The sequence below is a fragment of the Lotus japonicus genome, chromosome 1, assembly GCF_012489685.1.
Source record: "Lotus japonicus ecotype B-129 chromosome 1, LjGifu_v1.2".
NCBI classification, from domain to species: Eukaryota; Viridiplantae; Streptophyta; class Magnoliopsida; order Fabales; family Fabaceae; genus Lotus; species Lotus japonicus.
Window position 1 is genome coordinate 130,073,526 of NC_080041.1, and position 22,577 is coordinate 130,096,102.

Consider the following 22,577-nt stretch of genomic DNA (forward strand, 5'->3'; position numbering starts at 1 on the left):
TATAACATTTATCAAATCATGAAATTTGTGTATATTCAAGTGCAAGTGAACACGGGTGCACGTAGAATTTCAACCACAAATCAAAACCAAGTATCGCTTTGAGCACGTTCACAACAGACTCAAGACCAAATTGATTGACACTTTGAAAAACATAATTTTCACAAAACTTGTCTCACCAGGTGTGCCAATTTGTTTACACCAAATTTTGGTAAAACAAATAGAGAATCCAAGGATCAATCTGGGACTGGATTCGAGTCCTCTTGGGTTCTTTGGTGAAAACGTTTGAGTGTCAATTCCAGATTTTTTTCATGAAGAACAGGATAAAGTAAAGAAATTGAAACAAGTAAAGAAAAATAAAAGAGAAAAAAGAAGAAAAGATGAAATAGTATGAATTGAAATGCAAAGTAAATGAGATTACACCACAATCATGCTCATGATCTCCTAATTGCCATTTGTCTTTGTGATTGACTTGTTGGCTTTCAGAGTCTAGGAGCCTAAATGTGTGAAATCTAATTATTCTTAGTTACAACCTACTATTTATAATGTTTGAAATAAAACTGCTAACATAATCCTATGGTTAAGATTTAAACATAGAAAATAACTTCCTAATCAGAGCCTTTGATTTCTTGTAACCGCCATCTTCAGTTCTGCTTCTGCCTTGCTAGATCTCCTTTCTTCCATTTTGCTTCCAACACTGTTGCATTTCTTCTTTTGCTATCGAAACCCTTTGCCTTTGGTCGAAATATACTTGTTTAGTGCCACACAAAGAATGTCGAAATATTACTCCATATACTACAAGCACCCAGACTTAAGTTCACAATATATATTAAAGGTCGAATATTATATAACATTGTCTTTGAATCATGATGCCACTATTTCGACCTTGGGAAATATAAACAAAGTCACTATATAATTCCAAGATTAATGATCGAACATATCTTAACTTCACAGGCAACATGAAACTTAAATTGTCTTTGGTTTATTGGCTTATCAATTTGGCATGAGAATTTGACCAATAATGAGTATAAATTTCGACCCAGCAAGCTATAACATTCGACATGTATGTATTTGACAATAATTTAGCAGTAAGATAGAAACTACACTAAAACATAACATGTATCTATGTGCACCATATCTCAATAATTAATTTCTAAACCTGAGAATTTTGGTGTAAACAATGATATATTTACTCTTTTTTTCTTCTAAAGATGACATATTAACTTTGACATAGACAAATAATAATTTTAATATATTTCGTTAGTTATTTATGAGTAAGTTTATCAATATACTCTAATGTCATATTATAAAATAGATTTTTAAATAAGCTAGCAGGTCAGGTTAGACTTTCAAAAGACTCAGACCAAATAAAAGTCTATAACAGGTAACGGGCCGAACTCCGACCTTAATTATTTTATGAGAATAAGAATTGGTACCCCCACTATTAGAATTGCTAAAAAAACATAAAATTGCCCCCATGTTTTAACACCCCCCCCCTCCCTTTTTCAAGCCTTCACATTCTCTGTACTGCATCACGTTCCTCATCACTTTCTCTTTGTGTATTCCCGAGGTACCAAAGCTCGGGAAATTCATCGGGAAAATTCTAATATATCCCGAGACTTAAGGCTCGGGGTGTTCCCGAGGTCCCAAAGCTTAGGAGTTATTTTTAACAGGAATATTTTAGAAATTGCCCACTTTAAAGAAGGTAGCAATTCTAAGAGTGGAGGTACCAATTCTACCTCCCTTTATATTTATCATGTGTTGTCATTAGATATTGTAGAATTTTGAGAAATGTAACAAGAGTATTCGGTTAGTTTGTATTCGTTGTAGTATTTTGGTCTCTTTATTAATCTTATGTTGCGAGTGTTACTAGAGTGTTACTACAGTATTCGGTTAGATAGTATTCGTTGTAGTTGGATTAATTATATATTTTGTCGATTACAAAAAAATTATATATTTTGTGATAATAATCAGGGAAAAATACATTCAACCACCGTAAACTTTATAAATTTTGCAAATGGACATCATGATTTTTTATTTTGTTCTAATTAATCCTGAAACTTCTAATATTATACAATAGATCTTTTTGTTCACAGTCATCATGTTAATGGGAAATTGAAGTTCAAATTGAAATACAACTCTGAACGAAGTTTCAATTGCATACTAATCTCTCAAACATTGATCTCAGAATTGTCCAAAAGTAAAGGATTCTTGTAGTCAATTGTATCACTCAAGCTGTACATATAAGCTTCCTACAAACCACTCAATACTGTTTAAAAGCTTTTCAACAAGCATAATGATCACATAATAGTCTCAACTCTTAGCACAAAATCTAGAAAATATAGAAAATGAAAAAGGAAGTGTCACATTGTTTAAGAAGAAGTACAAACCACAGCACCCATAATAAACTCCAAGTCGTCTTTGTTGATTCGATTACCATTCACATCAAATGCTTCTCTTTCTCTTTCTCTCTTAATATCTTGCAACTCTAGAATCTTTTCTTCAATGCTGTTATGCATTATCAGTTTAACAACATTCACAATCTTGTCTTGGCCAATGCGATGGACAAGATCAATCATCCGTGCCTCAATTTCTGGACTTAGATAAGGCTCCATTAGGTATATTCTAGATGCAGCGGTAAGGTCACAACTAAAGTTTATCTCATCCACATGAATGAAGATGCCTGCTAGCATGACCACCGGTCCATCCTCAACTCGAAACTGCTGAATAATGTCCGACTCTTTATCTGAAGAGTCAAAATATAGAGCCTTCAAACCAGCGGCATTTAGATGCTCTTCAAAAATCTAAGCACCTCAAGACATTCTGAAAATACAACAGACTTAGTAGCTGGAGATTCATCCCTGGACTCCATGAGAAGATTTTTAAGTTCAGAGACTTTGCTGGATGACCCTATTAAAAGATAAAAACAAAGAACAAAAACTTTAAGAGAAGAATTGAAGAAAGATTACTGTAATTCAATAATGAGTCTGTAAATTCAATAATGAGAGCAATCATATATAACACTATAGGAATCTTAACTGAAGTTGTTATCACAGATGTACAAGTAACAGAAAACTAACTGACTTTTAATAACCTAAGAAATTATAAGTTAAAGCTGAGAAACAATACAAGTTACAACTGACACTGCAATAAGCAAGTACAACAAAAAATACATTTGAACTGACGTATCCATATTTACCTAATTCTGGGCGGGGATAGTCTCCTGCTGAAAAGAGACAATGCTTTTTGATACGTTTCCGACAAGCTGGACAGCATTTTTTATTAGTTTTAAGATGCTTGAGAATACAACGCCGGCAGAAAACGTGACCACACTTTGTGACTAGTGTGTCCTCTGGTGGAGTAAAACAAATAGCACAATCATCAGGATCTTCCAACGCTTTCTGCAACTCAGGTTTCTTAGATATATCTGTTTAGAAACGAATCCAGTTAATAGAGAACACATTCTGATATTAAATATAAATCAATCTCCTGACAATAAGTTGATACCTTCAATATCAGAATCTGAATCTGAAAAACACAGTGCAGAGTCTCTGCACATTCGGATAAGCCTAAACATCAAATTCTGCAGCTCATCCTCATTGTTAGGAACTCCGGAAAGAGAATCAGCTTCATGTTTCAGTTTATCATGTAAGACACGCTCTTCTGAAGAAAAGTTAACATATCGAACTTCGACATTCTGGGATGGCAGTCGTAAGATTTCTTTAGTCCTCCCTAATGAAATCGAGGCTGCCAAATCCTAAAAGAGAAAAAAGGAAGCAAAATTATATATTAAATAGTAACAAGTATAATTAAATTAAATAAGAATAGTTATAAACTAACCGTAAGACTTTGTCCACAAATTGTGGATGACTCGAATCCCAAATATGAAAGAACCGAGAGCAAATTATAGGACCCGTTTAGAATAGGCTTTCCTGTAACAGCCCATTTCCGGTCAGCCTTTAACGCAATAACTGCTTGACTCGCATAAAAATCCATATCCTCGATGGTGTGTGCTCTATCCACAATTGTTCTCCACCATACTTTCTCCAAGGTGGGGATGCTTTCCATTGCACGTACCAAGCCACCCATGTGGATCAGAAGAAGATCGTATTCATTGACTTTCTCATGGAAGTCAATGTCCATACAAACACCAAATTCAGCATTAAGTACCTTAAGCGTTCCCGTGATAACGTGTTGGCTTACTTCTGATAACCAGTTCTTCAAACTTGCATAACCCGACACTACCAATGTAGTCTTGGTTTCCACACTTTTGTTCTTCTCATGGGCAATCAAAGAAAGCAATGACAACTTCTTACCCAAAGTGGCAGAATCGTTCAAGATTCCACCCCGCAGAGGTTCACTTCTTGTCCAGAAAGCTGGGGATTCCACAGAACTCTCGCGTTTCAAGAGCCACTCAAGAGCTTCCTCTTGATGTTTCAGCAACTTCGTTTGAATGATATTGTCAATGCCTAGGCCCAAGTTATTCTCTCTTGAGCCTCCACTTTCTCTCCTCTTGCTTGATTCTCCCTTCTTTTCGGGCATGAGAGCGAGTTTTTCCATCACTGTTGTTTCTTTCCTTACCAAGTTAAGAAGCAAAATAACATCAATACCACATTAATCTTGATGACTTATCATTTCACAAGCATTTAATTTAAGTAAAGAATACCTATAATTAATCTTACACATTATATATTCTAAACAGAAATTATCATTTTTGGACAATGCCATGAAGATAACAAGATACAAACACAAACAAAGTAACCACAGAACACAACACAACAGCCAAGTAAATGTCAAAACCCAAGTTCACCACAGCTAAGGGCATGACAAAATCCATTGTTCCAATGCCAAAATACAGCAGAAACCTCTGTTTTGTTCTCAAGCAGGAAAAAAGATGCAAAACTAGAGTGATTCCTTAAGATTCCCAAGTTCCCCTCTGCCCCTATCCATTCTATTCATTTGACTACTTACTCTCACTAAGCACACAACAGCCAAGTAAATGGCAAATCCCAAGTTCCCCACAATTAAAGGCATGCCAAAATACAGCAGAAGCCTCTATTTTATTCGCAAGCAGGAAAAAGGGTACCTCCTCAGTTTCATAAACAAATTAAAAAGGGGAAATGGGGGTGCAAGTGATTCCTAAAGCTCTATTACCAATTGAGGCTCAACTTTATCACCGAAAATCCAGTCATTATAAAACCTCCTTATGATTCCCAAGTTCCCCTCCTTAAGTATGTCCATGCATACTTGTATATAAAAAGATAACATGATAATATATCATACATCCATATTGAAAACAATTATATATTTTTTGTGCATATTCAGCAAGAATTCATATATTCGAATCACACCATAACATCAACATTATTGAGCGCAATTCTTAAATAACTAGATTATTGTGTAAATGCATAATCTACTTAGTTACAGTTACACAGTAATCTTATACCCAAGAGTTTTAAGGCATTAACCCAAGTTAAGAAGCAAAATAGCATCAATATCCAAATTAAGAAGCCAACTTGAACTAAGGTGATTTAGTTACAAACTTCATAAGGATGTTCAATAACAAGATTAGGTACTGGCAACTTGGTTTTACACACTTCTATTTATGGTTAGACAGCTAAAAAGGGGAATTAATAAACTAACTCCCCTTTTACCTTTTTGAAACTACTTTGGTAGACTAAAGAGGGATGCTAGTCAACTAGAACCCTTTCCGGCTTAGTTAGTCAACTCCCCCATAGCCTAATGGACTAACAAGTAAGTAAATAAGAAAGATATGACTAAAGTATACAGTCCAAATTCCCAATTAAATCAACTGATAAAACACTTATAAGCATATAATCAAACCAAGGGAGGTTGTTATGTTCTTGGGTATATTTCAAATTTTCTTGCTATATCAGATTATTAAACTACTGAAATTTCCTTCATGAATTCAACTTTATCACAGAAAATCCAGTCAATATAAAACCTCCTTACGATTCCCAAGTTCCCCTCTGTCCACATCCATTCTATTCACTAAGCACACAACAAAACAGCCATGTAAATGTCAAATCACAAGTTCCCCACAGCCAAAATACAGCAGAAACAACAAACAGGGTACAAAATTAGAGTGATTCCTAAAGCTCTATTGCCTATTGTGGCTCAAATTTAACACAGAAAACCCAGCAAAATCTTTAGGGTTCCTGTGGGTTGTTGATTCCTAAATTTCAGAAACAAATCAAAGAAGGGAAAATGGGTACCTGTGAGTAGCTGTTGTTCTTCGTTCTTCTCCTTTCTTCTTGATAGATGGAACTTCAAACCCCAAATGCTTCAGAGTTTCTTGAACGCTAGATAGCCAAACCCAACATCTTTAGGGTTTCTTTCTTTTCTGTCAATTATGTAACCAACCCCCTTTTATACTCACACCCAAAACGGGAATTCTCACTATCCATTCCATTTACAAGCTGATACTTTCTTTTTTTCAATACTCTTCAAACGAACTTGTTCCATTTCCTTCAAAAAAACAACAACAAACACTTCTAAATGGGCTTTAAAATTGACCCAAAAATATCACATATTATTTTAAACAGGAATGGTCAGAATTCTACCAAAAAACAGAGTAATGATCACTGACAAAAAAATAGTAATAGTCCAAGGGAAAATTAATAGAAACCATAGGCAAAATTGCAAATGGGATCTTTTAAGTTTTAACTAATTGATAATTATTTTAGAAAACAGAAGGCTAATTTTTCTTCTATTTAACCCACAAAGTTGCTGGATTGAGCTAGAACAGAGGCCCAACACAAGTTTTTTCCATCTTAATTAATAGTGATCTAAGGGGTTATTTGTGATGTTAGTTAGTTTTTGGAGGGAAGGAAGGGGAGGGCATATTTTAATTTTCAAATAAATATTTTCTAATTTGATGATTTTTAAAAATAAAATCTGTCAAATTATAAATTACCATAAACACAACATACTAATAACTTATTTCTTATAAAAAAATATTATGTACATCTTCTAATTTGAAAAATAAAAATATGCCCAAAAACTAACTCACAAACAACCCCTAAGAGAAAATTTGTAAGATGTAAATGAAATTGAGTAAAAACTAAAAAGATAAAAATGCAAATGGGATATCAAACTAGGAGCATACAAGCAGATTTAGATTAGATGATAGTAATGAACAATGCATGGCCATCTCTTTCAATATCATGAAAATTACTTGAAGCTAAGGTCAAACCTGTTGTGTATAAAATTGAGCCAAAGGCTTCACCTTCTCCTCTCTGAACGCCTTGTGCTTTCTTCTCTTCATCTTCCCTTTGATGTTCCACTGTCTTTTGATAAGGTGATGTGTCTTCTCATAAGGTGGGCCCAATAGTAAGGCGCCTTAGGCCTCAAAATTGACAACATTTCCTTTTAAAAAAAATAGGAAAAGGTTACTCATTAATTAATGACCAATACTAAGTGTAAATCTTTAACTCAAATTAAGTTCTATACCAAGTTGAAATTACCATGTACCATTATTGTCAATGGCGGATGGTGGTTCATTGCGGCAAACCAAACATCGGCCATAAAAATATAGAAAGACATAGGTCCCATCACTTTTTTGAGTCTTCACTCAAGTGGGGAGAAAATGGGAGCAGAGAGTGTATTTTTATCCCACTTTCCCACTTTATCCCTCTATCTTGTTCCTTAACAGAATGTTAGAAGAGTGGGGTAGTGTTAATCAGTGTAAACAGGTAGGCAATTGGTGATATGGAAATTGGGTGTAGTGGGTGTCTGTGATCAGTCAGGGTTAGTTACTGAGTTCATTCCAATTTTGCTTGTATAAGTTTCTATACGGAGCTTGTTCCAATTTGGATTCAGTCCACTTTCTTATTACTTTCGAGAGAAGCCTATCAGTAATAAAGATAAAAATGCAAATGGGATATCAAAATATGTGTTCGAAAGCAGATTAAGATTAGAAGATAGTAATGACAATGCATGATCAAGTCTTTTAATACCGAGAAAATTACTTGAAGCTAAGGTGCAAACCTGTTGAATAAGAGGAGCCAAAGGTTTGACCTTCTCCCCTCAGAACCACTAGAAAATCGCCAAGAAAGCTGAAGGTGGGGTGCTCTTCTTCTTTGTGCTTATTACTTTCTCTGGTCTATGATCCTTTGTGATGTCTCTTGTCTGTTGATAAGGTGTTGTGTCTTGACCCAAGGTGGGACCAATAGTAAAGCGCCATAGGCCTCAAAACTGATAACATTCCCTTTAAAAATAATCAGAAAAGGTTACTGATTAATTAATTGGTTCCATCTCTATTGGAGGAGAAGGGGGGGGGGGGCATTCAGGGTTCTACCGAACTAATAAACAAATTGCTTCAAATTTATATTGGTATGGAACGAAGTAAGTAACTATCAGTTAGGCTTAGAACCAACGATGATAACTACCTCAAACAGAATACAAACGACAACAGAAAGATAACAGAGAGTTATAATAATATAGTCTAAGAAAAAATGCAATATAGATGCAACCTATCAACATCATACCAAGAGAGAAGTTGGTGGAATAAATACCAGGGAGGGATGAAGATGGACATCTGATGAGTGGTCTAGTTAGAAAGTAAGTAGTTTGAAGCTTCATGATTAATCATCAATCCCCTGGCCCTGATTGGATCTGGAATCCAATCCCTTAATCTCCCTTGCACGCACTACTGAAAGAAAGACAGAAAGAAATGAAGAAAATATCAAAACCAGGGCAAAATACAAAAAAACACTGTCCTCTGCTTGTAAATTGCATGTATGTATGGATGTATATATGTATTAGGATAAGGATAAGGAAAATGGTTAATTGCATGGTTTTAGGGAGTGTTATATTCCATGTGACAAGCTGAGATAATTGCATCCTATTTTATGGAAGGGAATTACAATTCCATCCTATTTCAGGGTTAGTTACTGAGTTATATTCCAATTTATCTTGTATTAGTTTCTACATGGAGCTTGTTAAAATTTGAATTCAGTCCATTTTCTAATTATTTTCGTGGGAAGCCTATCAGTAATGAAGATAAAAATACAATATAGATGCAACCTATCAAGATCATACCAAGAAAGAAGTTGGTGGAATAAATACCAGGGAGGGGTGAAGATGGACATCTGATGAGTGGTCTATTTAGAGTAAGTAGTTTGAAGCTGCATGATTAATCATCAATCCCCTGTCCCTGATTGGATCTGGAATCCAATCCCTTAATCTCCCTTGCACGCACTACTGAAAGAAAGACGGAAAGAAATGAAGAAAATATCAAAACCAGAGAAAAATACAAAGAAACACTGTCCTCTGCTTGTAAACTGCATGTATGTATGGATGTATGTATGTATGTATTAGGATAAGGATAAGGAAAATGGTTAATTTTTTTAAGGATTAAAGAAAATCAAAGTAAATTTTAAACCAAACTCTAGAATTAAAGAGGAAAATAATAGTTATGTTCAAAGTGATTTGAAGGAAATATGGATGATAAGTATAACAAGAGAAAAAGCACTCAGGTTGTAATAGCAATAGAATGAATGAATTGAACAGAAGAGAGAGGAGATGGAGGAGGCTACCTTTGAGATCTGTCAGCAACAGCAACAGCAACATGATCAGATCTGCGGCAGCACAGCGATAACATAATCTCATGGCTGGTGGTAGCTGGCATCCCTGAAGAGAAGGAGATAGAGACAAGTGAGTGAGGATTGTTGGTTCTTTCCGTCCGGACACGGTGGTAGCCATCGGAGATCGAGGATTCAAGGGTAGGGCTAAAAGACAAATTCTTCATCTGGAACAAAACAACACATGTCCTTACCTAGATTAGGTTAAGATTCATTTGAGTAACCAAGTCAGTGCAGTGAAAAAAGATTCATTGTATTTTATTTCAGCACCACGTAAGCTAAGCATGCACTTCATTGTTATATTTGAGCCATTATCAATTAGAATTGTAACCCATGCGCAGTCAATTTCCCCCCATAACTTCATGGTTTTAGGGAGTGTTCTGTTCCCTGTGACAAGCTGAGATAATTCCATCCTATTTTATGGAAGGGAACTACAATTCCATCCAAGTTTCAAGAAGTAAATTTGTAAACTAAGAAGAAGGATTCCCTCTTATTAACCAGCAAAACCACTATTGGACTTGTCAGGACCACTATTAGGCCTTATTCTCCTACTGTAAGCTTTCCACTTTGACTGCCCAATATTTTCTTGTTCCTTAACAGAATGAGAGAAGTGTGAGGTAGTGTTAATCAGTGTAAACAGGTAGGCAATAGGTGATTTGGAAATTGGGTGTAGTGGGTGTCTGTGATCAGTGAGGGTTAGTTACTGACTTTATTCCAATTTTTCTTGTCTAGTTTCTACATGGAGCTTGTTCAAATTAGAATACAGTGCGAAGCCTATAAGTAATAAAGAAAAAAAGCAAATGGGATATCAAAATATGTGTTGGCAAGCAGATTAAGATTAGAAGATAGTAATGAAGGATGCATGATCATGTGTTTTAATAGTGAGAAAATTACTTGGAGGTGCGAACCTGCGAATATATGCTTGCCCATTTCTCCTCTGTTTCAATGAAAATCTCTTGTCTCTGAATCTCATATGGTAAGATGGAGGAGAAAGGAGACAGATCCATGTTCTTTCTGATGGCATGAGAGAGGTTAGGGGCAAGGATCCATGTTCTTCCTGATCAAGATGAAACCCTAATTAGCAAAAATGAATACAAACAAGAAGCGAGAGTTCTAGCAAGCAATATAGTCTAAGAAAATGCAATATAGATGGAACCTATCAAGATCATACCAAGAGAGAAGTTAGTGGATAAATACCAGGGATGAAGCTGGACATGGACATCTGATGAGTGGTCTGGTCTAGTTAGAAGTAAGTAGCTAGAAGCTTCATGATTTATCATCAATCCCCAGGCCCTAGCCCTGATTGGATCTGGAATCCAATCCCTTAATCTCCTACAAAGGAATGAAGAGAAGATCAAAACCAGAGCAAAATACAGAGTTGTAAATTACATGTATGTATGTATGTATGTATGTATGTATGTATATGTACTAGGAAATTATAGTTATGTTGAAAGTGGAATAATTTGAAGGAAATTATGGATGATAAGTATATATAACATTAACAAGAAAAAAGGTCTCAGATTGCAATAGCACTAGCACTAGCACTACCTTGAGATCTCTGAGCAACAGCAACATGATGAGATCTGCGGTAGCCGGCATCCCTGAAGAGGAGGAGATAGAGACAGGTGAGTGAATGAGTGAGGATTGTTGTTCTTCCGTACGGAGCCGGTTGTAGACATCGGAGATCGAGGATTCACGGGTAGGGCTAAAAGACAAATACTTGTTCTGGAACAAAACAACACATGTATGTACTTACTTAGATTAGATTAAGATTCATTCATTCCATTCACGTGTCAGTAAAAAAGATTCACCGTTCCACAACGTAAGCTTGCTTCAGCTTTATTGTTTCACTCTCCTGTTTTGGGCTCTAATCCTCACCACAACTCAAGAAAAAACTTCACTATTTTCGGTAAAACTAATTTCACCACATATGTCATCATTATACACCATATATTAACGCTTAAAATTAATTCTTATCTTTATCAAATCCAATCACGTATATCAATATACCTTACCATATTGAATCAAACATGAATGTATATCATGAAAACAAATTACATGTACATTAAATTAAAGTGAATCACAAAAGTCATTGTTGTGGGACTCACCCATTAATACAAGTCATTGCCACATAGATTTTGTACATGAGAGACACAATGTTAAACCCTTATAACAAACTTCAGCCTTATTTTTTGTCACTAGCCGCCGTTGCTAAACCCTTCATTCAAGCAATTTGACCAATACTTAATTTTAAATTAAGATTAAATAATAAATATTTTGAATGTTTTATTAAGGTAAAAGCAATTTTTTAATGTGGTCTATTTAAGGTCTATGTGTGTTCAGCCCACTAAGTTTTTTTTGTATAAGCAGTCACTAAGTGAGTGTGAGGGAGAATCAAGGTACTCATTCCCTCATAGCTTGCATCACATTAAGTGTGAGTTTTATGGTAGGAAAAACTCTATAAATTAAAACTGGTAGCTGGGAGATGTTAAGACAAAAGAAGAAAAAAAAACACACACATAGGAAGAGCTTGCCGCCATATTACAACGGAACCGGTGCTCATTCGTTTGGATACCTTTACACACCACCAACCAAATAAAAGTCTTTCCATGTTCAAAAAAAAACCAAATAAAAGTCTTATCCTTTTCAGACACTTTTAGCTTCCAAATCCACCGACGATCAACATCCTAAGCCACCCTATTTTGATCCATCAACCAAAAAAACCCATCTTTCAAAGTTGTTTTGCATAAGGCTAATAAGGTCATCCAAAAATGGGCGAAGTCTATTCACAAGCACCTTTGTAATTAATTTATACGTGACATAGCATAACTATAAAGTAACTGATTGGTGTGAATTCCTTAATTGTTGATGGGTGGTCAACTTTAGGTATAAGCACTACCAGAGTCTCCATGATTTCCTGGTCAACCCAAACCATAGTCCACAAGGAAGTATCAACGAAAAGATTTGTAGAACCTTGCACAACATTTTACTTGTGTTGGTTAAATTTTTCCTTATTATAAAACATAACATAAAAACATTAAATAAGTTACCAGGCTAAATGAAAAAGAATTACTGTATGACAAGTAACTGGTAACATAATTGGGCTTGGACCTTAAATATTTTAACCACGTCCAACCTATTTTCGTGTGAAGTTGCTACTCAACGCAATTCACCTCCCTCCCTTGTTGCTTGCCTTGCCGCCGCAGTTCTACGGCCAACGCCGGTCGCTCCAGTTTATTTTAATTATTTTCCAATTTTGATTTGTTTTCAATCAGGCCACAAGTTTAGCAATTCTCCTCTGATTTCTCACCACCAAAGCTGGTTGCTCGCCGCCGCAGTTTGACGGCCATCGCCGGTTTCTTTCCTCCGCACGGTTGTCGCTCCTGGTTCCCCAATTCTTACAGTACAGCTTAGAAGGAAGGTGTGTTTTGCTCATCCACTTCAGTTCATGCGTTTGCCTCCGCAACATGGTTTACTTATTAATATCATTCATATGCAATTAACCACGATTTAATATAATTCAAATCCATATTATGCCTATGCTGTGATTTTGTAATGCAGTTTCTGAGGAAGACAGTGTTGAAAACTAAGGTTTTTTCATGGAAGTTGGAGATGAAAATTGCCCACTAACTGTTATGATGCTTCTCTCATAGAGTCATAGTGTTTGTTTATAGGACCAATTCAAATGGGTTTTGATTGTGTATAATGCATGAATTTTCAAATTGTATTATGACTGAGTCTTTTCTTGTACAGCTTCTTCTGTTATATCCAAGTGCAACTGCAAATATAGCAGGATTAGCCATGTAAGTGCAAATCTGTCATCTGTCTTCTTTAAATTAAAACACACAATGAGTTTGAACCAATATAATAATACTAAATGATTTGGTTATTTGTTTGTTGAGGTCGAGGATATGTGTGAAGAATCTCCCAACAGATTATGCGGAGGATAAGCTAAGAGAATTATTTTGTCCGAAAGGACAAGTCACTGATGTCAAGCTTATGCGTACCAAGTACTCTTTCTTTCCTTCAATCACAATATCACTATTCCACTCTTAATTGGATATTCATTCAGAATTATAACTGTTCTGTGTTGATTTGTTTGTTAACTCAGAGATGGAAAGAGTCGCCAATTTGCTTTTATTGGATTTAGTTCAGACCATGAAGCGCAAGAAGCTATTCGATATTTCAATAGTAATTATTTCGGTGCATCTAGAATTACATGTGAGGTCTGTTGTTTATACCACTTTTTTTTTATATTTTTTTTCTTCTTTTTCCATACTATTTTATTAGTTACCTTATGAAATTTTTAATTATTGAAATGGAACTGCGGAAGCCTTACAACATGCTTTACTAAGTCTTGATCAACCAAACAGGTAGCTCTAAAACTTGGTGATGCAAATCTTCCGCGTCCATGGAGTCGACATTCTAAAAAGAAGGACAATGAAGTGACCACCCCAGATGCAAACAAACATGTTAGAGCTAAAGATAAAGGAAACAAGTCTAAGGACATTGTTGATATTGATGACCCGCAGCTTCAAGATTTTCTTCAGGTCATGCAACCTCGAGCTGTGTCTAAATTGTGGGCAAATGATACATCAATTGTATCCAATGTTAGCAACAACCAAGAAATATCAAATAAGGACAGCAAATGTACGCCCGATACAATCCATCCCATCTCAGTTGAAAGTGGCTCAGAAGTAGATGGACTTCCAAACAATCCTGAACCCATCCAGTCACGTGAAGTTGAACATCATGAAGTGATTTCTGATATGGATTATTTCAAGAGTAGAGTCACAAGTGGGTGGTCTGATTCTGAAGACAACAGTGACGACAATGATTCAATGTGCATTGATGATGATGACAAAGACAATTGTAGTCATGCTAGTGAACATGAAGAAAATTGTGATAAGAACCCTTCTGAAAGAACCCCAAGAAAATGTGCTCAGGAGTTAGATAGAGAGGGTAAAAAAGATAGTTGTGGAGAGGGTGGTGCCCATGATAAAGCTCAAGTAAATGCAACTGAGCAAGAATCATCAAATCCTGAAGATGCTAGAGGAGTTTTTGAGTCCTGTCGACTGTTTGTCCGAAATCTGCCATATACCACCACGTACATACATAGATAAATTTACATCGCTCTTTGTTCTTGAATTTTTATGGATGCATATATTATATAATTTAGCCAACTTTTCCGATGAAGTTATTTTCCAAAGAAGGAAGGTCTTCAGCAATTTGAATTATTACATTACTAATATCTATCAGTGCTTCTGTGGTTTCACTTAACCTTACTATGATTTAAATTTCCTGTTGGTTTAGTCATTGAATTGTTGTTTTGTTACAGTGAGGAAGAACTGCTCAAGCATTTCAGTAGTGTAGGACCTGAAGGTACTGTCTCAGAGGTTCATCTAGTTGTTGATAAAGATACGAAGCGATCCAAAGGAATAGGATATATTCGTTATTCAGATCCGAAATTCGCAGCCAGGTAAGAACTGGGTGGCTGAAAGTTGTTGTCTCACTTTTGTTATATTAAATCATATTCTTTTAGAGTTTTATTTCATGGTTGAGCTGTTTAAGTTGTAGGATATGCTTTTAAAAGTATCTCTAGGTTGAATATGTGCTCATGTCGGCTCAAATACTCTTTGGAATTTGGACCATTTTACTTGTAGACTTCCCCACAGCCACTTCCATCAGGAGTTGGTAATTTGGTGGTTTTGGTTAATTTTGGGTTGTCGTCTCAACTTGGCATAATTTCTTCTTATTAGCTTTGGATGATTTGGCAGAATCAATGAGGGTAAGACCTTATCATGATGTACCATCTTTGCTTCTCTTTTTAAGCATTTGATCAGAGTTAAATGTCCATGTCTTTCTCAGCCCTCAGTCTTTTCAACTGAGCTTGCACAGGATCATATTTATGATCACGTTTTTGTGCTCACCGATAATCTTTTTAAGGGTATTTTAGTTGTTTTCTTTTTGGTGTTTCTATACATATATATATGTGCTGAGGAGGGACATCTAATCCGAATTTCTTTTGAATAATACTTCTGCAAACTGAAAAAATAGTATATTTGTATTTTGATGTTCTAACTAAGGATTTTGCATCTAGGTTTTGACATGAATCAACGTTGGATGGAAATAATATGTTACAGTTGGACAAAAAATGTGGGATCTTTAATGAAAGAAAGTGTTTCTCAGATCTGTACTCAATGTGGGTGCAGATGAGGTACATGTTAGGTGTCTGCTAGTTAGAAGTTTATTAGGAAAGTGTATAAAAGGAGAATAGGTATGAGTCAGTACTGTAGTTATATCAAATGTAGTAATTAGGAGAGAATAATCAAATATAGCAGAGAATGCGTTGGTAAAATTGTTTTCCCGATGATTTATGTGACAATATGACAAATGATTATCAGGGCGATAGAAAAGTTGGACAATTTAAGTTTTCGAGGAAGATTGTTGCATGTTATGCCAGCCATACAAAGACCTTCAAACAAAGAAGAGTAAGTAAAATGTAAATATTGCATGATGAGCAATGTTATATTATGTTGTTATTGTCTTTGCATTATCATGACATTTTTATGGTTTGCATGCTTTAGGAACAATGTTTCGAAGGTCCAGAACTCTAAAACTCTCAAACAACGTAGAGAGGATGAGAGGAAAGCAGCTGAAGCCAGTGGAGATACCAGAGCATGGAATAGTCTGTTTATGCGCTCTGATACTGTATGTTTCTTTAAACTTTTTAAATTGCAAACCATGATTCTGTTATTTTAGCCTTTGTGGAGTGGCTGAGTAGCCAACCCCACCTACTGGGGAAATTTGCTATTTATGGCTTTGGAGGAGATGAGTATGCAACAATACATTAAAATTCTGAATGATGTGTATATTTAGCATTATTTTTTGTTGTTGTAAATCACGACTTGTTTTGGTTAACTTTCAGTTTTCACCATTCTTGTAGACTTGCACTGTCCTTGTTTGTCTGTGCTATTCTCGTTAAAAAGCGAATGGTTCTTTGTTTCGGCAGTGGTAGAAGCTATTTCCTCACGAACAATAGTGTGTTTTTTGGGGAGGGGTGGTGGTCCTTGGTGAGCTTTGCGTTTGTCATATTACACATGTATGTGCTGGTTTAATTAAACGAACAGAAAGGAAAAAAATATGCCGTCATATGTGAAAGGTAAAATCTCAGCAAATCATGGTGGAACCTTCAGAAAGTTCATCTATGAGTGCGACACAATGCTGTTAGGCACCGACTGAAAGAGTGAGAAATAAGAATAAATAATGAAAGGAAAAAAAGGATCTGTTTAATATTACAAACATGCCACCACGTTCGCAATCCTTGTGTTCCTTCTGCCAAGAAAATGTTGAAAATGACCTTTTTTATTTTCAATTTTGGGTCTGTTTGTGAAATTTTTTTTTTTTCAAGGAAAACATTTTCTAAAATATAAACAAACATGTTTTCTACTCTATTTTCAGTTAAAATGAAAACAGAATGCAAGCAAACCAAAGAGGCCCTAATATTTCCTCTTTTATCATTATCTCCTGTTTTCCTCCTTTTGTGGGTGCAAAGATAATTTTTTTCTTGAGTTGGAATTTGGCTCACCATGTTGATTTTGCTTCCTAAATCATTTTTGGGGAGATTCTGTATTGCTCTCAGGATGTATGTTTTCTTTTATATACTTTTATTCTTGTGTTGATGTTATTAGGTTGCGGAAAATATTGCTCGGAAATATGGCGTAAGTAAGAGTGACTTACTTGATCCAGAAGCTGATGGTCTTGCTGTCCGCATTGCTCTGGGAGAAACTCAAGTGATTACAGAGACAAAAAAGGCACTAACAAATGCTGGAGTGAATGTGGAGTCCTTGGAGGAATTTGCTAATCGCAAAGTTGATGGCTTGAAAAGAAGTAACCATGTGCTTTTAGTGAAGAACTTGCCCTATGGTTCGACAGAAAGTGAACTTGTTACGAAGTTTGGGAAATTTGGTAGTTTGGATAAAATAATTCTCCCTTCGACAAAAACTTTGGCCTTGGTATTTTTTCCCCATCTATTCTCAAATTTGATGATTTTTTTAATGTGCCTATTGTTTCTTTTTTAGGGTATTTGATAGCTTATCATCCCATCTTATAGCTTAGTACTGTCATGAACTCGAATACATTTTATTTTCCATTTATTGATCTCTGCATTCAACTTTTAATTGTATTACTTCCTTTAAGGTATGTGATTGTAAAGCACTCTGGTTTTCCAAAATATCCAAAAGAACAAACAGATAACAATCTTTTGCATAAAGTTTGTGCACCTTGTACATTTTATATACTATATGAATACTCATTGTTTCATATATAGGAAAAATATATATAATTCCTCATTTTATGGACCTTTGGGTCCTAAATGTTCTGCTTTTCATCGTGTAATGTAGATGGTGACAATTTACTGTATTATGGGTATGGGAACTTAAATATACTTATTGGAACTTTGTTGCATATTTGTTAATTGGTGAAAATTGTGTTTGGTAGTGTGGTGTTTGTAAAGTTATTGTTTCTGGCATTACCTGTTTGTTGTTTAATGATATTTATTTCAAGCTTTGAATTGTTTGGAGATGATATTTCAGATTATTTTCCTTGAACCCGCAGAAGCAAAAGCAGCTTTTAGAGGTTTAGCTTACAAGCCTTACAGGTAAGATTTTATTTTTCTTCTGGCCATAAGTCCCATAGCATATTCAGCCGTGTTTAATAATATTTTATTAGTTTCTTTCCATTATTCATGGACAATCAACTCTTTAGGCTATCCTCTACAGTGATTTTTTTGTTTTCTTGTGTCTTGGATATACATGTTGATATCATCATAAAAAAAGAGAATAAAGAAAACTTGCGTGAGAGATAAGTATTCGGCATTTTGAATTGTTCAAGCTGACATGCTATGGCTTCACCTTCTGTGTCATTTGTAAATCCAAAAGGATTACCTGAGAATGGTTGTAAAAAATCCCTCTCACACAGGGGAAGTGTAGAGTATAGAGTATATAGAAAAGAGATCATGGAAGGATAATCTAGAATGAGCCTATAACTTTGTGGTTTATGACTTATATGCTAGAGTAATTGTACTGAAGGTCTGAACTCGTTAGTAGGGAAGAAGGGCACCTGTAACTTATAGAAATGCTACTTGCACCTGCAAGCATGATTATGTTTACCTTGTTGGGTTAAAATCTTGGTTAAAAGTTAAAACAGCCCCCCCTCTCCACACACACATCAATAAATCGGCTGTCCATAGTAACAATAGGTGTTCCAGACCCTCATCTATCTTGATTCATTGAAGATTGTTGACTTGTTTCATATTCTATCAATGTAGGGGTGCTCCATTATACTTGGAGTGGGCTCCTTCTAATATTCTTAGTCAAAGTTCAATGTCTAAAAGTAATGAAATGAATGGTGGAATTGGTGAAAATGATGCCAAACGGCTGATATTGGAGCAAAATGTGGAAAGAATATCAGATGTTGATATTGATCCAGACAGAGTAGAGGTTTGGCCTATTAATTTTTTTTATTAAATCATTATTTTTATTTTGTTTTGTTGGGTATTATTCAATCTAATGTATTTGCCTTTTGGAGAATTGATAGAAGATAGCAAAACAGAGAGAAATATTGGGTCATAGGATATTAAACACAAAGTATTAGACCAAGTTTTAGATGCAAGTGACAAGAAAACAAGGAAAGAACAAAACATGTTTTACATTTTGTTACATGTTTAAGTCATTGGTGTGGTCAAATTATCTGATGCAACCAAAATACTTCGAATCTAATGTGATCATGGCTAAAAGTTTTTTAAAAAATGACTGAAGTTGATGTTAGTAGACTCATGTAAATGGACCTTACTGTATTGCATAATTGTAACTTGCTTTGTGATTGGAACATGCATTGAAGAGTTCTTTGTATTTCCAGGTTATTTAAGTGAACTTGATCTCTCCCAATTCCCATTACAAATACTTCTTATGTATGACAGTTCTACTTGAATGGACAGTTGCTGACTTGCTAGTTCTGACCTGGGCATGTATCGGATGCTTAAAATTATTCTTTAGTTCATCTGTGTAGTCAAAATGTCATTGAGAAACTGGGCTTTTGGAACACAGTCTCTGTCCTTACAAGTAGTAAATTTTGCCATATATACTTTTTGCATCATGATACTACCATGTAGAAACGTTCTATAGATCATTTTGCCGAATGAGTCAATATTTTATTTTGAAAATTTTCAAACTAATCGCTGCTAAATTATCCATGATGTGTATTCTATTATTGATTATTTATGAATCTATTGTGCTTCAGTCCCGGTCGCTGTTTGTCAAGAACCTAAATTTCAAGTCAACAGATGAAAGTTTGAGGAAACATTTTAGTGAACACATTAAAGAGGAAAGCATTTTGAGTGTCAAGGTAATGGGTTTAATTTAAATGCCAAGTGTTAATTTTACTTTTGATGACTTGTTGTTTCTCATATTTTTGCTTTGCTTCTGCCACGAATAGGTGAATAAGCATTTGAAAAATGGGGAAAATGTTTCTATGGGGTTTGGATTTATTGAGTTTGACTCCCCGGATACGGCTACAAATGTTTGCAGAGATTTACAGGTATTTGCACATTGGATTCAAACTACGCCTGTTGTATGGATTTTGAGATCCTAATTCCTGTTCTAATTTTAAAACAAACATTTTTTTTCCTTGGTCTAGGGCACTGTTTTGGACGGGCATGCTCTTATTTTACAGCTTTGTCATGCCAAGAATGATAGACCAGTACCTAAGTCGGTTGAGAAGGGTAAGAGTTCAACAAAATTGCTTGTAAAAAATGTTGCTTTTGAGGCAACAGCGGAGGAGCTGAGAGACTTGTTTGTCCCGTTTGGCAAGGTGATTACTGTTAAAAGTGATAATTTGTTCCAATTGCTAGTAAATATTCATTCTTTCTTTTGTCCAATTTACTACTGAATGCATCTGTTTACCAGTGATGACACATTCTGATGAAGTATGCCAGTCTTCAGTAGTGATTTAAAACCTGTGGTCATTACTCATTACATCCAGTGAAAATGTTTTGGATTTATAGTTGACTGTTGAGTTGATTAAATCCAAATTTGAAAGCACATTATGCCGGTTGGTTGGTGTTGAACCACTTTTAAGCATTCTGTAACCTGCTCCAAAGTTTTAGACTTGTATAATTTTAAGTACTTGAGTTCCATGCTGCTGTTAAAATGACGTTGTGTTGTCATTTACATGAATAGTGCTCCAGAATAATGAGCCTGATTTCACAAATTATCTAGATGCGAAATGCAATTTTTTCACTTGTATCTTAGTTATCGAAATGAGACTTGTACCAATAAAGAATATTCATGATACCGAGTTATTTCATCTTAATTATTGTCATATTTTAGTTAAATTTCAATTGATGTCCTTTTTATTCTAAATGTTCGAATTAAGGCCCTATAACAATCAGTATGCTGCTTGTTGTTGGGGGTTACCAGTTTCAAAACTGTTGGTCCATTTCAACAAACGTATGTAGATTCAGTTCTATGGTGTAACTTTGCATTGGTTTATTTCCACTCATGTTTGTTGGATCCATGCAGATTAAAAGCCTCCGGTTGCCTAAGAAGTTTGGAAGTCATAGAGGCTTTGCTTTTGTTGAGTATGGTACTCAACAGGAGGCACAAAATGCTCTTACAGGTCTTTTAAGCACCCACCTGCGTGGTAGAAGCCTGGTAAGTGATACTGAATTATGGATTTCAATAATTTGATTTAGTAACTCCCCTACACTGTCCCTGCTCCCCCTGCTCTTAGGTAGTTTCAAGTGGGTTTCTCAAGATAGCAAGCATTTGAGAACTAATGGTCCTTATTGTTTTCAGGTGATAGAGAGAGCAAAAGAACGTGAGAGTTTGGATGAACTGCGGGCTCGAACAGCTGCACAATTTAGTGAAGATAATGGATTTCGAAATGCTTTTAAGTTATCCAAGAAAAGGAAGCACATCAGTATCTCAGATGAAGGAGAAAGATGAAGTTAGGAAGCATAGTCGATGTACTAATTTTATAAATAAATTTTATATTCACTAATTTTATGAATAGATTTAATTTATAAATGAGATTTTGTTTGGAAAATATTGAAATATATATCGATTAGATTTTTTTTGCATGTATTTGAAAGTTTGTTCAGATTTAGTTAATATTGAATGGAATTGATTTTTAGTTTTTATTATTTGATTGATGTTTGTTTTGGTTTCTAATATGGAATTGATCAGGCCGGTCCTAGCCTGAATGCGTAGTTTGGCTATAGAGAAAATGGTAAGAAAGGAAATGTGAGAAAAACATATATGAAAGTGTTATTACTTATTAGTACATTTATATTTATACTAGTGTTTTTTACCCGCGCGTTGCACGGGAAATATGTCTATTGTATTTGATACATTAATTAATACTTTGATTATTAAAAATATATTAAACAACGAATGAAATAGAAAAGTCAGAATTGATGAGTAAAGTAGACATAAAGACTTCTCTTCTAAGCTCGATTGAGACCAAGAGGAACTCGTTTCACATTCGTTGTAAATATGAAGACGATAACACAAATCATAGATATAAGGAATTATCAACATATTAATCTTAAAAAAAAATTAATGTGATAGTAGCACAAATCAGGATTGTGTAAGATATATCATAAAGTATAACATTATTGTGTTTATTCCAACTAAGTAGGGATGACAATGGGTAGGTACTATATTACCATCTCCATACCCAAGTTTTTAAAAATTACATGTACCCGTCTCCATACTCACGTGGGTAGCAACTCGAAGCTCTCCACCTTTAGACAATTCAATGTCATTATAGGAAGCTATCCATCTTTGCCAAAATCTAAATCTATGGATGACAATGGGTCTCAAAATCATAGGGTACCGCAAAAAATATCCACTATGGGTAGGGTAAAAAACCGCTAAATAGGTATGAGGTTGAGTACAGATAATTACCCGCAAA

The 22,577-nt window shown here is 35.2% G+C and overlaps 2 protein-coding genes across 11 annotated transcripts; one reads left to right on the forward strand and one right to left on the reverse strand.

Moving 5' to 3' along the window:
- Positions 1–2,124: 2,124 nt before the first annotated feature.
- LOC130730729 (putative SWI/SNF-related matrix-associated actin-dependent regulator of chromatin subfamily A member 3-like 1) lies at positions 2,125–11,325 on the reverse strand. 10 transcript variants are annotated; one of them, XM_057582815.1, is made up of 13 exons: positions 11,151–11,325; positions 10,800–10,934; positions 10,511–10,659; positions 9,558–9,651; positions 9,088–9,219; positions 8,535–8,671; positions 8,008–8,227; positions 7,214–7,386; positions 6,234–6,486; positions 3,838–4,573; positions 3,505–3,754; positions 3,197–3,424; positions 2,125–2,907 (listed from the first exon to the last, which is right to left on the reverse strand). In XM_057582815.1, exons 10-13 carry the CDS (start codon positions 4,555–4,557, stop codon positions 2,783–2,785), a joined length of 1,323 nt encoding a protein of 440 aa, XP_057438798.1. In that variant the 5' UTR covers positions 4,558–4,573; positions 6,234–6,486; positions 7,214–7,386; positions 8,008–8,227; positions 8,535–8,671; positions 9,088–9,219; positions 9,558–9,651; positions 10,511–10,659; positions 10,800–10,934; positions 11,151–11,325; the 3' UTR covers positions 2,125–2,782. The 10 variants fall into 10 exon arrangements, with proteins under 10 accessions (XP_057438798.1, XP_057438796.1, XP_057438792.1 ...); XM_057582813.1 differs by having other exon boundaries at positions 9,088–9,222; XM_057582809.1 differs by having other exon boundaries at positions 9,558–9,769.
- A 1,419-nt stretch (positions 11,326–12,744) lies between these two features.
- On the forward strand, positions 12,745–21,804 carry LOC130730730 (uncharacterized). Its single transcript, XM_057582816.1, has 16 exons — positions 12,745–13,023; positions 13,356–13,405; positions 13,505–13,612; positions 13,714–13,828; positions 13,976–14,709; positions 14,941–15,081; positions 16,007–16,093; positions 16,190–16,313; positions 17,294–17,617; positions 18,197–18,261; positions 18,931–19,102; positions 19,902–20,006; positions 20,097–20,198; positions 20,298–20,471; positions 21,182–21,313; positions 21,458–21,804. Coding segments are annotated over exons 2-16 (2,535 nt in total). The 5' UTR covers positions 12,745–13,023; positions 13,356–13,403; the 3' UTR covers positions 21,608–21,804.
- Positions 21,805–22,577: the final 773 nt, after the last annotated feature.